Source organism: Heterodontus francisci, chromosome 3 (genome assembly GCF_036365525.1).
Source record: "Heterodontus francisci isolate sHetFra1 chromosome 3, sHetFra1.hap1, whole genome shotgun sequence".
In the NCBI taxonomy this organism is placed as follows: Eukaryota; Metazoa; Chordata; class Chondrichthyes; order Heterodontiformes; family Heterodontidae; genus Heterodontus; species Heterodontus francisci.
The window spans coordinates 75,739,125-75,755,425 of record NC_090373.1 but is presented as its reverse complement, the minus strand read 5'-3'; the positions used below and the strand labels follow the sequence as shown (position 1 = coordinate 75,755,425).

General features: G+C 40.9%; 1 protein-coding gene across 12 annotated transcripts in view; it reads right to left on the bottom strand.

Annotated features, from left to right (window-relative positions):
- Positions 1-16,301, bottom strand: part of LOC137357234 (pumilio homolog 2) — a 172,436-nt gene that overhangs the window by 42,305 nt on the left and 113,830 nt on the right. For all 12 annotated transcript variants that reach the window (XM_068023412.1, XM_068023431.1, XM_068023422.1 and 9 more), the window contains 4 exons: positions 11,995-12,288; positions 8,428-8,664; positions 6,368-6,635; positions 4,983-5,112 (listed from right to left, as the gene is read on the bottom strand). In XM_068023412.1, coding sequence (XP_067879513.1) covers positions 4,983-5,112; positions 6,368-6,635; positions 8,428-8,664; positions 11,995-12,288 — 929 coding nt within the window. The remainder of the gene's footprint in view (positions 1-4,982; positions 5,113-6,367; positions 6,636-8,427; positions 8,665-11,994; positions 12,289-16,301) is intronic.

The following is a 16,301-nucleotide window of genomic DNA, read 5'->3' as shown; positions in this document are numbered from 1 at the left end:
ATTATTTTTGTAACCTTGAGCTTTATCTGTTGATTTACTCTTAGATTTGTCCGCTCTGTCCCTTCCTGTCACAGTCTGTTTATCATTTCCCATATTAATGGAGACCAAGGCGGACCTGTGAGGGAACAAGCACCGGTGAACGGGAGTTCCAGCGGCTTCAAAGAGGCTGCGAAAGGCCTGGGAAAGAGCGAGACTGAGTCGGACCTGCAAGGGGGCAAGTACCGGCGGGTGGGAGTTCCAGCGGCTTTTAATAGGCATATTCTCTCACACCCTCATAGGGACAGCGAGAGTGTTCCATGACTGACGTCAGAATTCAGGAGGTGGCGCATTGCTAGGGGAGGCAGCTGATTGATAAGTAGGAACAGGTGGGTATTTCTATCCTTTTTTACTATTTTGTCGCTGAAGTAAAAGTAAAGGTAGGGACTTTAGATTGTAGTAGATAGTGTCTGGAGTGGAATAAGGTCCCTAGCGTAATTAGTACTCTAAATTAAAGGGAGTAACTAAGGAGCTTAATCTAAGGGTAAGTCATGGTAGGAGAGCTCTGCTCCGTGGCATGCTTCTCCTGCTCTATGTGGGAAATCCCTGGCGACCATGTGTGCAGGAAGTGTATCCAGCTGTAGCTACTGGCTGACCGCACTGTGCAGCTGGAGCTGTGGATGGATTCACTATGGAGCATCCGTGATGCTGAGGACGTCGTGGATAGCAAGTTTAGCGAGGTGGTCACACCGCAAGTAATGGCTGCACAGGCAGAAAAGGGATGGGTGACCACCATGCTGAATAGTAGGCACAGGCAGGTAGTGCAGGAGTCCCCTGTGGCCATCCGCCTCTCAAACAGATAAATCACTTTGAATACTGTTTAGGGGTGGCGGGGGGGGATGGCCTCCCAGGGGAAAGCAGCAACAGCCAAGTTTATGGCACCACAAATGGCTCTGTTGCACAGGAGGGGAGGGGGGGGGGGGGGGGGGTGAGGAGACTGGGAGAGCCATAGTGATAGGAGATTCAATTGTAAGGGGAATAGACAGGCATTTCTGTGGCTGTAAACAAGACTCCAGGATGGTATGTTGCCTCCCTGGTGCTAGGGTCAAGGATATCTCGGAGCGGCTGTAGGATATTCTGAAGGGGGAGGGTGAACAGCCAGTGGTCATGGTACATGTCAGTGCCAACGACATAGGTAGAAAAAGGGATGAGGTCCTGCAAGATCAATTTAAGGAGTTCGGAGCTAAATTAAAAAGCAGGACCTCAAAAGGTAGTAATCTCAGGATTACTTCCTGTGCCACGTGTTAGTGAGTATAGGAACAGGAGAATAGACCAGATGAATGCGTGGCTGGAGAAATGGTGCTGGAGGGAGGGATTTAGATTCCTGGGACATCGGGACTGGTTCTGGGGAAGGTGGGACCTGTACAAGTGGGACGGGTTACACCCAGGTGGGACCGGAACTGATGTCCTCGCAGGGGCATTTACTTGTGCTATTGGGGAGGATTTAAACTAGAATGGCAGGGGGATGGGAACCTGAGCGGGGAGACTGAGGAGGAGGAAACAAGGATAGAAACAAAAGACAGGAAACAAAAAGGCAAAAGTGGAAGGCATAGAAATCAAGGGCAAGTAACAAATAGGGCCATACAGCAAAATAATGCTAAGATGACTAAGAAAGTTAAAACGACAAGCCTAAGGACATTGTGTCTCAATGCGCGGAGTATTCGCAATAAGGTAGGCGAATTAACCGTGCAAATAGATGTAAATGGATACGATATAGTTTCGATTACGGAGACATGGCTGCAGGGTGACCAAAGATGGGAACTGAACATCCAAGGGTATTCAATATTTAGGAAGGTCAGGCAAAAAGGAAAAGAAGGTGGAGTAGCATTGTTAGTAAAACAGGAAATCAATACAATAGTGAGGAAGGATAAAAGCTCACAGAATACTGATATGGAATCTGTATGGGTGGAGCTAAGAAACACCAAGGAGCAAAAAACATTGGTGGGGGTTGTATATAGACCCCCAAACAGCAGTGATGTAGAGGGTGGCATTAAACAGGAAATTAGAGACACATGCAATAGGGTACAACTGTAATTATGGGTGATCTTAATCTACATATAGATTGGGCAAACCAAATTAGCAATAATACTGTAGAGGAGGAATTCCTAGAGTGCATACGTGATGGTTTTTTGGATCAATACTTTTGAGGAACCAACTAGAGAACAGGCTATCCTAGACTGGGTATTGTGTAATGAGAAAGGATTAGTTAACAATCTTGTTGTGCGGGGCCCCTTGGGGAAGAGTTACTATAACATGACAGAATTCTTCATTAAGGTGGAAAGTGAGAGGGTTTGATTCCGAAACTAGGGTCCTGAATCTAAATAAAGGAAACTATGAAGGTATGAGGCGCGAGTTGGCTATGATAGATTGGGGAACGTTACTTAAAGGCTTGACAGTGGATAGACAATGGCTAACATTTAAAGAGCGCATGGATGAATTACAACAATTGTTCATTCCTGTCTGGTGTAAAACTAAAACAGGAAGGGTAGCTCAACCGTGGCTTACAAAAGAAATTAGGGATAGTATTAGACCAAAGGAGGAGCAATATAAAATGGCCAGAACAGGCAGCAAACCTGAGGATTGGGAGCAGTTTAGAATTCAGCAAAGGAGGACAAAGGGATTGATTAAGCAGGAGAAATTAGAGTATGAGAGTAAGCTTGCAGAGAACAAAAAAAACTGACTGTAAAAGCTACTATAGATATGTGAAGAGAAAAAGATTAGTGAAGACAAATGTGGGTCCCTCACAGTCAGAATCGGGGGAATTTATAACGGGGAACAAAGAAATGGCAGACCAATTAAATACATACTTTTGTTCTGTCTTCACAAAGGAGGACACAAATCACCTCCCAGAAATGTTGGGGAACATAGGGTCTAGTGAGAAGGAGGAACTGTATGAAATCAGTCTTAGTAGGGAAATGGTGTTAGGGAAATTGATGAGATTGAAGGCCGACAAATCCCCAGGGCCTGATGATCTACATCCCAGACTTAAGGAAGTGGCCTTAGAAATAGTAGATGCATTGCTGGTTATTTTTCAAAATTCTACAGACTCTGAAACAGTTCCAATGGATTGGAGGGTAGCTAATGTAAGCCCACTATTTAAAAAAGGATGTAGAGAGAAAACAGGGAATTATAAACCAGTTAGCCTGACATCAGTAGTGGAGAAAATGCTAGCGTCTATTATAAAAGATGTAATAGCAGAGCATTTGGAAAAGTGACAGGAACGGGCAAAGTAAACATGGATTTACGAAAGGGACATCATGCTTGACAAATTTACTGGGATTTTTTGAGTATGTAACTAGTAGAATAGAAAAGGAAGAACCAGCAGATGTGGTGTATTTGGACTTTCAGCAGGCTTTCGATAAGGTCCCACACAAGAGATTAGTGTGCAAAATTAAAGCACATGGGATCGGGGGTCAGGTAATGACATGGACAGAGAACTGGTTGGCAGACAGGAAACAAAGAGTAGGAATAAACGGGTCTTTTTCCGAGTTGCAGGCAGTGACTATGGGGTACCGCAGGGATCAGTGCTAGGACCCCAGCTATTCACAATATATATTAATGATACAGATGAGGGAATTAAACATAATATATCCAAGTTTGCAGATGACACAAAGCTGGGTGGGAGTGTGAGCTGTGAGGAGGATACAGAGAAGCTCCAGTATGTTTTGGACAGGTTGAGTGAGTGGGCAAATACATGGCAGATGCAGTATGTGGATAAATGTGAGGTTATCCACTTTGGTGGCAAAAACAGGAAGGCACATTATCTGAGCAGTGATAGATTGGAAAAGCGGGAGGTGCAGAGAGACCTGGGTGTCCTTGTGCACCAGTCACTGAAGGTAAGCATAGAGGTGTAGCAGGCCATTAAGGCAAATGATATGTCGGCCTTCATAGCGAGAGGATTCGAATACAGGAGCAGGGATGTCTTGCTGCAATTATACAAGGCCTTGATGAGACCACATTTGGAGTATTGTGTGCAGGTTTGGTCTCCTTATCTGAGGAAGGATGTTCTTGCTATGGAGGAAGTGTAGTGAAGGTTCACCAGACTAATTCCTGGGATGGCAGGACTGACGTATGAAGAGAGATTGGGTCGATTAGGCTTGTATTCGCTAGAGTTTAGAAGAATGAGAGAGGATCTCATAGAAACCTACAAAATTCTAACAGGACTGGACAGACTAGATGCAGAAAGGATGTTCCCGGAACAAAGCATCCAAGTAACTTTCTCCCTTGCTGAAGCATTGCAGCGTCCGAATCTCAGACTCCAGTTCATCAAATCTGAGCAGAAGTTCCTCGAGCTGCAGAGACTTCCTGCAGATGTGGTTGCTGTGGTTCACACTTGTGTCCACTAGCTCCCACATGCTCCAGCTGCAACACATCACCTGCCCTGTCGTCTTTATTGTGTTAATTTAACTAATTAGGTTTCAAGTTTAGAAATATCACTGAATGATAATTTGTAGTTATGCTGTGGGAACACCATCACCTCCAATAATACACTGTCCCAATTTGGATATGCATCACCACTGCTTCAACAATGCCCGGCCAAGATCCTGGAATTCCCCACCTAACACCACTGTGGGTGCACCAAGATGGATAGCAACGATTCAAAAAGACCCACCAGTTTTTCAGGACAACAAAGGATCAGCAATAAATGTGCCCTTGCAGCACTGCCTATATACACCTTGCTCTCAGGACACGGAAGCACTTAAATCAGCCAGTGCACTGCTAAAACGAGGTCCAACTTCAACCAACCTACTTGCCAATCATTACCCTTCTACCACAGGTGGCAGACTCGTGAGTTTGTGCCTCTTCACTAAGCGGCATGTAATGCAGGTGGGCGCGTGCACTTGTGGAGCAGGATGATGAGCATTCTGTTGCGGCAGCTGCCTCGCATCAAACTGCTGCAAGAGTCCACCAATTTTCATGAAACATAATTCAGAAAATATAGTTACCTCAAAGAATTTCTGTATTACATAATTTCCAAACACATCAGTCATCAGCTGATATGCTGCTTGCAGGATCTCACTGAAAACCATCTGGCGTTCTGCAGGTGTAGCTCGCTCCAACTTTTGCTGGATGAATCTGACAATTCCAAAAAGAGAATGAAGTTGGCTCGACACTTGGAGCATTTTAAAATGCATTGTTGCAATTTTTGTTTAAAATATACAGCTATAGTTCATCTCACTAGTGAGTACAGCTCTTTACATAGTTGAGCTGCTCAGGCTATTCGGTTACTGTCCAAAATAAATACCCTCTTTTGTTCTCGAAGTGAAGAATAGTACTGTTCTTTGCAAGGACAAGTGTTATCACCAATGAAGAGCAAGCAGTTTTCTTAACAGCTTTGATGGTGGCAAGTGGGTTTCTCAGAAACCTAAAATGCATACTTCTCGGATTGCAAGAGCCTAGATGGTGTACAGGAGTTAAGGGATCAAGGGATACAGATACAGAAATCACTAAAAGTAGCAAGGCAGGTTAATAAGGTCATTAAAAAAAGAAACCCAAACACTGCGGTTCATTTCTAGAAAAACAACATTGAATAATTGAGAAGCAGAGATGTTATGTTAAACTTATAGGAAGTCTTATATAGACCACACTTGGAGTACTGTGAACAGTTCTAGTCTCCATACTATAGAAAAAGATATGGAATCATTGGGGAAGGTGCAAAAAGAAATCACAAGGGTGATACCAGAACCGAGCAGTTAAGACTTTCATGAAAGACTGAACAGGCTGGCAGAAGGCCTAGGGTGACCTGATAGAGGTGTTTAAGATAATGAAAGGATCTGACAAGATAGACCTGGAGAAAATGTTTCTACTGGTGGGGGAGACCAAAACTAAACGTCATAAATATATGATAGCTACTAATAAATCCAATAGGGAATTCAGGAGAAACTTGGGGCAAATAGCTGAAATATTTAAGGATAAGCACAAGGGAGAAAGGAATAGAAGGATATACTGGTGGGGTTAGATGGAAGAAGGGTGGGAGGAGGCTTGTGTGCTGCATAAGCGTCAACACAGACGAGCTGGGCTGAACAGCCCGTTTCTGTGCTGTAGACTCAATGTAACTGCACATTTGTTTTAAAAACAATGAGACAGAATAAGCCCGCATTATATGATTTAGGCTTTAGTGCCTTTCTCGGTCACATGTACTCTGAGAAATATGGATCAGGAAATGGTGAGTGAAAACATGGAAGTATTGCTTGTTTAGGCCACCCAATACAAGGCATAGTTGGTAATAACGCCAACCTCTGGAAACAAAATTCATGCTACTGATCTTAACAGTGTTAAAATTAGGAACGTACATCCACTTATAAAAGAAAAATTCCAGAAATTGGTTTACCTGGAGCCATGTTGGTCCTGGGAGAATTCAACTATGTGACCAACCAGGTCACGTAGCTGAAGATTGGGGAAACGATTATTTCTGAAGTCCTCCAGCAGCCTGCTACGACCTGAAGGCATGATATCAGACCTGCTATAGCGAAGACGTGAGGGAGGAAACAGTTGGCTGCTTGAACTGAACAAACTTGATGAACCAATCCCATTGCGACTTTTAGCTTCAGCACCAGGTGCTGCAGAGATGAATCGACCGCTGCCATTTGTCAGTCCACCTGCAGTGAAAACATCTGTCGATAAACTGAAAAAAATACACTGTAGTGCTGCTGTACGATGGCCTCTCAAGTTTTACAATAATGCTATCCATACTCTATCTTTAATTACTATCTTTTCTCTTAATATTCAAAAATTTGTACTATTTACTATCAAAGGACTGCTTAATTCTTACACAAATATTCATACAAAACGTACTGCATGAATTTAAGATTCACAACTTTATAATGTGCTCACGAATAGCTACATTATATTTGATGTATTTAAGTCAGATTAAATCGAAGGAAAACGAACATCATGGGGCAGGATGTCAGAAATGCTCCATCCATCAATATTGGCGACCACGCTCTGGAAGTGGTTCAAGAGTTCACCTACCTAGGCTCAACTATCACCAGTAACCTGTCTCTAGATGCAGAAATCAACAAGCGCATGGGTAAGGCTTCCACTGCTATGTTCAGACTGGCCAAGAGAGTGTGGGAAAATGGCGCACTGACACGGAACACAAAAGTCCGAGTGTATCAGGCCTGTGTCCTCAGTACCTTGCTCTACGGCAGCGAGGCCTGGACAACGTATGCCAGCCAAGAGCGACGTCTCAATTCATTCCATCTTCGCTGCCTTCGGAGAATACTTGGCATCAGGTGGCAGGACTATATCTCCAACACAGAAGTCCTTGAAGCGGCCAACATCCCCAGCTTATACACACTACTGAGTCAGCGGCGCTTGAGATGGCTTGGCCATGTGAGCCGCATGGAAGATGGCAGGATCCCCAAAGTCACATTGTACAGCGAGCTCGCCACTGGTATCAGACCCACCGGCCGTCCATGTCTCCGTTATAAAGACGTCTGCAAACGCGACATGAAATCGTGTGACATTGATCACAAGTCGTGGGAGTCAGTTGCCAGCATTCGCCAGAGCTGGCGGGCAGCCATAAAGACAGGGCTAAATTGTGGCGAGTCAAAGAGACTTAGTAGTTGGCAGGAAAAAAGACAGAGGCGCAAGGGGAGAGCCAACTGTGCAACAGCCCCAACAAACAAATTTCTCTGCAGCACCTGTGGAAGGAAGAGCCTGTCACTCCAGAATTGGCCTTTATAGCCACTCCAGGCGCTGCTTCACAAACCACTGACCACCTCCAGGCGCGTATCCATTGTCTCTCGAGATAAGGAGGCCCAAAAAGAAAGAAATCGAAGGTAGGCAATATTCAAAATTCAGCACTTACAGTAGAACTAAACAGTCTTTAATCAAAAAAATAAATATTCTAGCAATCAAAAATTATACATAAACTTTTAATGAATGAAACTGTACCAGAAATAAACAAGTATCAAATAGTAAGGTGATCAACCCAATCAGCAGTAGAACAGGTACAAACAAAATGTTTTAAATTACTTTGTGGAAGATTCTGTTACCATGTTAAATTGCTTACTGGAGAAAGAGAGGATTTTCTCTGTTCTGTGATTTTGTTATAATCATTGACAATAGGTCACTATTTTCCAATAGGCGAAATCTTCTAGAGTTTTGCTTTTAATTAACTAGTCACTACAGTTTAGTATTTTTCACTGGTATAGTCAAGTCCACAGGTTTTGTGAAAGCATTGATATTTGGCCTTTCATTCTTTTAAACCCAAACCAATAGCATCTCAAGGACAAATGCCAATCACTGAAGGGATGGAAAAGGATTACTCACCAATATAAAACCTAGTCCAGCAGACTAGCTAGACTGAAACCTGCACTGAAAACCCAGTAAGCTGAAATTACCAGTCTAAGCACATTTTTATACATTATAAAATAGCAAACATACCAAGATGAAGACTAGATGAAGATCCATGTGAGGAGAGGGATGGAGGCGGTGTCAAAGAGTGAGTAGGAGTCTGGCTAGGAAGAGGCATGCCAATTGGACCAGGTGAGGAGGAGAATCCCAAGCTGCTGTAGAACTGCTGACCTATAGGAGCCAGACTGCTGTTGGGTCGTTTGTACAGATCAGAGCTAGCAGACAATGAATCTCTTCTAGATATACTGCTGCTTCCAGAACCACCAACTGTAAAAACAAGATATCAAAATAGGTTTTGGGTATGGAGCTGGTAATTGCACATAATATCTGAACATTTTTAGTTGCCGTACATTGTTCAACCTTAAACATACATCATCTGTGTCCAAGAGTGAAGGAAGGGCTATTTACTAAAATAACAGCTGAATTTCTATTTTTCATTGCTAGCAGGTTTCCTGTCTTTTAAATTAGGTTGATCTACCTTCACCAGCCAATAATTAAAGCAGTTTCTAGAGACAGGAATTTTGAAAAATAAATATTGTGGATTTAAATCTTCTTTTAAGTAAAACATGCAAGGTTATATTTTAAAGCATGAAACATGAGTTTTAAAAGGCATAATTTTTTTTTAAAAAAAGGACAGACAGCATAGATTCAGGAAGAGGAAATCATGTATAAATGACCAGCGAGTTTTAAAAAGACATGGTAAACAAAATGAAATGCAACTGATAAATGGTTGGATTTTCAGGAAGCTTTTGACAAGGTAGCACATTGATGATTAGTTACTCAGACAAGTAATCACAAATATATATTAAAATAGGAATGAGTTCCAATAATGGAAAATAGTGAAATAAGATTCAGAAGCATTTGGATCTTTAAGATGACTAAACCAATAGGTGGCAGAAGTAGCTGAATGTAGGTAAAAATGTAAAATAACATTGGAACAAAGAATCAAGTGTATGGCCCAAATATTGCAGTTGTAATAATGTTGAAACTGTTAGCATTCACTATCACTACAACTGTGAAACTGTCAGTAACTTCCAGCATCCACACATGCAGTTAAAAGTGAAAATCCAGAGGTTGCTGTCAGTGATACCTTGCTCCTCCACAGGGCGCAATGAAAGGCTCGCAGATGGAAATAATCTGAAATCACTTGAATTGCAATTAATCCCATTGGACGAATTGTTGAAAAAGTTATGTCTTGTAGAAAGAGGTGCAACTGTGTTTTTAAATGATGTAATAAGTACATATTTACTGATCATCTCTGGTTCTGAAAAACTAATTTTGTATTTGAGGAATGTCAAATTTCTCCATTAGGATTAAAAAAAGACTTTAAAATAATAAAAATTAGTTTTTTTTTTAAGAAACTTTGTTTACGACATTCCACCTATCTTTTTTATTTATTTAGATACAGCACTGAAACAGGCCCTACGGGTCTGTGCCAACCAACAACCACCCATTTATACTAATCCTACATTATTCCCATATTCCCTACCACATCTCCACAATTCCCCTACCACCTACCTACACTAGGGACAACTTACAATGGCCAATTTACCTATCAACCTGCAAGTCTTAATCCCATGCAATTTTTATTTTGCTGTATGAATGATTAAAAAGGACAGTCAACGTTTTTTTTACTTCCTGGTTTGCCATGTGAGAATTTTTCAATGTGATTGGCTGCTTAGCCTACTTGATGACATGAATGTTGCCAGACACCTGGAGATCCCCTTGAGCTGAAGCCAGCATCAAAGTAACATCAGTAAAGGGAAAATTCACATCACAAGGATCGCTACATCTTTCTGGGTAGCTTTTAGAGGTCAGTGATGAGCGGTCACTTTGCTGCTGACCACAAAAATCCATAGTAAAAGAATTGTCATACAGGTGTGCTTTTTATAAAGTAAATCTAAGGACCAATGTGGGTAAAACTATCAGCAGTTTAGATAAAATTAAAAATAGTAAATAATTAGTTTTATGACTGGAGGGTCTGTTCAGCAATCTTTACAATCCATAAACTTTGGCTTGCAAAATATATGAATGATACTATTATCCTGGGCAGTGTACAACAGTAACCAATCATGATGATTTGTGTAATAGGATTACAAGAAAATGTGAACAAAGTTGCCCCACACCATTCTGACTTGGAACGATATCATTGTTCCTTCACTGTCACTGGGTCAAAATCCTGGAACTCCCTTCCTAACAGCACTGTTAGTGTACCTACACCACAAGGTTCAAGAAGGCAGCTCACCACCACCTTCATAAGGGCAATTAGGGATGGTCAATAAATGCTCACCTAGCCAGAAACACCCACATCCCATGAATGAATAAAAAAAAAAGCTTGTTGGAAAAAAAAAATCAAGATTCTAATTGTGAAGATTATGATAAAGCACACTCAAACAAACTGGTCTAAATATTTTTTTTTAATTCATTCATGGGATGTGGGCGTCACTGGCCAGGCCAGCATTTATCGCCCATCCCTAATTGCCCTTGAGAAGGTGGTGGTGAGCTGCCATCTTGAACCGCTGCAGTCCATTTGGGGTAGGTATACCCACAGTGCTGTTAGGAAGGGAGTTCCAGGATTTTGACCCAGCGACAGTGAAGGAACGGCGATATAGTTCCAAGTCAGGATGGTGTGTGACTTGGAGGGGAACTTGCAGGTGGTGGTGTTCCCATGTATTTGCTGCCGTGGTCCTTCTAGTTGGTAGAGGTCACGGGTTTGGAAGGTGCTGTCGAAGGAACTTTGTTATCCGGGGACGTAAGCTAAAAATAATTTAGAAATAAGAAAGGAAGCCAGGTGAAGCTCATTTTCTGCAAAACATAATAGATATGTGCAATGGGTTACCAGTGGATTCACTGAAATGAATAGTATAAATAGGTTCAAGAAGCAGAGGCGTTTCTGAAAAACAGAAGTGCTTGAAAGATATGGTGAGAAAGCAGGTTGGTGGGGTTGGAATTAATGAAAGGAGGAAAGAACTATTGGTCTTTTCTGCTCACAAAAACACTAATCTCCTCAATCTGGAAACATTTAAGGGTGGAGCACTCAGGTCTCTGAACCAAGAAACTATTTAATTTTTTTGCCTCAGGGCAACTTGCCATGAGACAAAATAGTTGCACTGAGCTCTTCCATCATCTTTGTATGTCAATATGAAAAGGTAATGAAGAATCCATGATATTCAATGCAAATCTTGAATTTGGCAAGAAGCAGAAGCCAAAAATCTGGCCAAACAAGCCTTGGTAAAACTAAAAATCATACAGTTGTTGGTCAAAGGAATGTCATGCCAATATCTGCAAACACAGTTGAGTAGAGATGAAGCATTCCACACACATCTTCACAGATATGTACATTTTTTCTATTTGTATGTTAAAACTGAAATAATTTAACTGAAAGTTGTACTAACAGTGTTAACATTACAAATATATTTTCAGCCAAAATTGAGGTTGTTCACTATTCCCAATTAACTGGGGCCAATTTTATTCCTGCTGACTGCTCAGGTGTTATGAGGCAGAAGTGTGAGGTGACCACATTGTGACTGGCTGACAAAATATTTCAAAAGAGAGTGGTTGACTGAGTATTTAAGTATACACACACAGGTTGTTTACCTGCTGATCCAAATCCTCCAAGTGCTGAGCCAATAGCAGCACCGAGAGAGTTACTGCTTCCAAAGCCAAGTGATGTGTTGCCTGGCTGACCTGGCCCATGAGAGAACAAAGAGCTGCTCTGAGAACTATTTGACAGGGAGCTACTGCCATAAAATGAGTTTGACTGCAAGTTGTTTTGTTGTTGCTGGGGCTGCTGCTGCTGTTGTTGCTGCTGAGTTCCAATTGGACGGAAGAGGCCATTTGCTGCTGCTGCTGCTAAACTGCTTGCTGTCCCGCTTGCTGAAGCTGCGGCAGCTGTTTAACAAAATTACACAAAAATATTTAGTGCTAAGACAAGCAATCTGTTCCAATCACACAAAATTTAAAATGTCATGTTACAGAAATGGTTCCATTGCATTACCGAATTTCAGGAAATTACTTAACATGCAAACTCATAGAAAACTTACCATACATTTGAAGGGAAAGCTAGATTAGGAATTCTGTATCGCTACAACAAACTTTCTCAACCTTGGCAGAACCTCCAGTTAAATTAGAATCCCGAATCTAAATGAGCCTAGAAAAATACTTTGGCACTCTTCCCTAAGTAGTAAGCAAGGTTTAAGCATTTTTATTTTTTGTGGTGCTGACAAACTGCAACACCATCACATTAAGTTCAGTAATTAAGTGACTGCATAGGAATAGAAAGTAAAATTACCCACCTCATAGGATTTTCCTCAATCTTCAAAGGGAAACATCCTTCATATATCAATAGGAGAAAGCCTAGGTTACCAATGGGAAAAATCAAAAGGGTGAAGGTCCACGTGGATTACACCAGGTTAAGTGTCTTAAAGGGACTTCACCCTAATGACCCACGGTATTTCTGATCATTACCCGAGAGAAGCAGAAAGTTGGAACATGATCAAAACAATTAGGCAAAATACTTCTCCAAAAGGCGCAGAATAGGGCTGACTGGATATTGTTGCAAGTGCTTCTGGTTGAAAATGAGGAGCCTCCTACAAGGTAAGTTATTTTCTTCCTCATTTCAGCATCCTCCACAAAAAGGAAATATGAAGCAAATGAACGTTATGGGGTGATGGCCTTTAAGAAAAAGCAAAAAGGTGAGATTATTGATAATTCACAAAGAAAGATCAAAAATGGGATGTTATCAACAGGACTAAACAAGTACTGGGCTTATTTCAAGGAAGTCTTCTGAAAACTAATGGCAAAACATTTTAAACTTACTGGTGAGGCCATATTTGCAATAATGTGCATAATTTTGTGCACCCTCTTCAGAGGGTCATTGATCAACTAGGGAGGTTTCAAAGAGCAGCAAAACAATGGTAATGGAATCAGGGATTTGAATTATGAAGGGAGACTGAAATTGTGTTCACTGGAGTAAAGAAGCTGAGGAGAGAAGATTCATGTCTTTAAATACCAAAAAGTACAAATATAATACAGAAAATATTCAAAAGGCTAATGGAATGCTGGCCTTTATATCTAGAGGCCTAGAATACAAGGGGGCAGAAGTTATGCTTCAGCTATACAAAACCCTGGTTCGACCACACCTGGAGCACAGAGTAGTTTTGGGCAGCACACCTTAGGAAGGATATATTGGCCTTAGAGGGAATGCAAAGTAGATTTACTAGAATGATACCTGGTATCTACAGCAGACCCATAATTTGTAACAATCCGATTATAAGGATAAGTACAATTACAGATGAACATAAGAAATAAGAGCAAGAGTAAGCCATTTCACCCTTTGAGCCTGCTCCACCATTCAGTAAGATCACGGTTGAATTGCTTAATCAACTCCACCTTCCTGCACTATTCCCATATCCCCTGATTCCCTTAGTCTAAAATCTATTGATCTCTGTTTTGAATATTCTCAATCATGGAGCATCCACAGTTCTTTGCGGTAGAGAAGGTTCACTACCCTCATCTCAGTCCTAAGTGGCCGATCCCTCGTTCTGAGACTGTGATCCCTAGTCCTAGACTCCCTAGCCACGGAAACCAGCATTCACCCCGTCAAGCCCCTTAAGAATTTTATATGTTTTAATGAGATCACCTCTCATTCTTCCAAACTCTAGGGAATACAGACTTAGTCTATTCAGTCTCTCCTCATAGGACATTGTCCTCATCTCAGCAATCAATCTAGTGAACCTTCCTTGCTCTCCCTCTACAGCAAGTATATCCTTCAAAGTAATCAAATACTTCATGGAAACATGATGTTTTACCTAGTACCAAGTAAAATGCGCTTATGGAAAACTGCCCATGTTTAATAACAAGGACAGGTGGAAAAAGACAGTGAAGTTTATCTCAACATTTTTTGTACTACAGGGAGGGTCAGATAAATTTATACTTGATCTCTGGAAGCAGATTTTGCTCATTTCTCATTCTGTGCTACCTTACATGCTAATAATTTTGTGCATGAAATAGGAGTCCAAGGAGCACTCGCAAAAAGCTTTTTGACAAGACTGAGAGAATTGCATTTAATACATATGTGCAAAAAAAGCCATTACCACTAAATCCAAGTATAATATCTGAAGATATTCTTCAAGCATTGGCCTTAAAAGTTGTTACCCAAGATGACCATGATACAGTCAGCAAAAGCAATAACCAATTTATTATCTGGGCGAGGTGACTTTTGGCACACCCACTACCACATCAGGAGACTTTGTTCTGGTCAAATGCAAGTTGAGAGATATATATTTTGTTGATCACAAGTCAATATTTGGAGATTGAAAGAATCTGAGTTTCAAGCCAAGCTTAATATTAAAAGGAAATTCAGAAGCATTGAGATCTCACCTGAAATAGAATTATTTGATCTGTATTTCACAGGACATACTGCTCAAACGTTGTTCATGAACTGTTTTTGGATTTCCATTAAAGTCTAAAAACTATCAAGGATTGGAGGCCTTGCACTGAATGCTTAACCTATCTGGATCAGGAAAAAAGTCTACTGGAAGAACAGCATCTGTTCTTAGAGAATTCCAAACAGACATTTTAGGAAGTCACATAATTACATTAAAATCCCTGTTAGCAAAGGTATATTAGTACTCGGAGCAGCATTGAAAATTGAAAGGTCCTGTAAGATTAAAAAACTAGACATGAAGCATGAATGAAAAAATATTCTGACACATAGCTATGAAATGTGGAACCTGCAGTTAACAGCATGGAAAAATATGCACAAAACATATTTAAATGTGTGTGTTTGAGGCACAAGAAGAGTTGGTAACATGGCCAACAACCTGCTGTCAAAGAATTTGTCCTGATAGTAATCCTGGCCTTATTCCTGTCAGTATGTGGATTAATGCTACAATAAGGAAGAATTAAATGCTAAGTATTTGTTTAACATTCTCCTTAAATGCATTAGTGCAAAATAATGTTAACATTAGCAAATACTGAATGACCTTCAAATAAACAAGGGGACTTGATCCTTGTTGCCTAAGGCTCCATGTTTTGAAATAAATTGAACTTCTCAAAGATGGTTAACAATTTCTCATTGCTATACCAAAGAAGGAAAGCATTGATAATAATCAACATGAAAAATTACACTTAAGATACTATCTTCCACTATATTCAGCAATATCAATAAAATGTTTTATGCACCCTCTGTTTCTACTGTTACAGACCAGCACTGTTACTGCAAGCTGTAGGAAAATATGCAGTCAGTATTTCAAATTTCAAGCAGCACAAATATATAATGGATGTAAACTGTTAAGGCATCAAGTGTGAGTAACATTGTAGATTCTGGCCTGCAAAGAATCTCTGCTCTCAACAGTAAACATGAGATGAATTAACATTAGAAAAAACACTTAACTCGGGTTACTTCAAATGCATGCTATGTTGGCTCATGCATAGCAGACTCAGCAACTCCAACCTAGTCTTCCTGATACAATTTGCATTCTAACAAAAATGTGGACATTGGCTGAACAATAAGGAACAAAAGCTCTTATCGCTTCTGCTGTTATTTGTTTCCACTGTAGCACTAATTGAACGTGTGACATCATCTACCACAGACATGTTCTTCCAATTAAATGCCCTCTGAAATGGCTGAACAAGTTAAAGAGCAATTAGGGATGGGCAATAAATGCTGGCCGAGCCAGCGACACCCACATCCGATGAACAAATATATTTAAAAAATGATCTTTGGAAGTTCAATTCCCACATTTTCCAGATACTGCTGCTAATCAGCTAACATGATCCCTCAACATTCCCTCATATCCTAGTTCAGGATAAGATCTTCTACCTTGCGAGAGAAGTAAAACCAGAATAATCTTGGGCAAAAAAAACTTTCCATATTTGGGATTGCACAGTACTAGAAAATA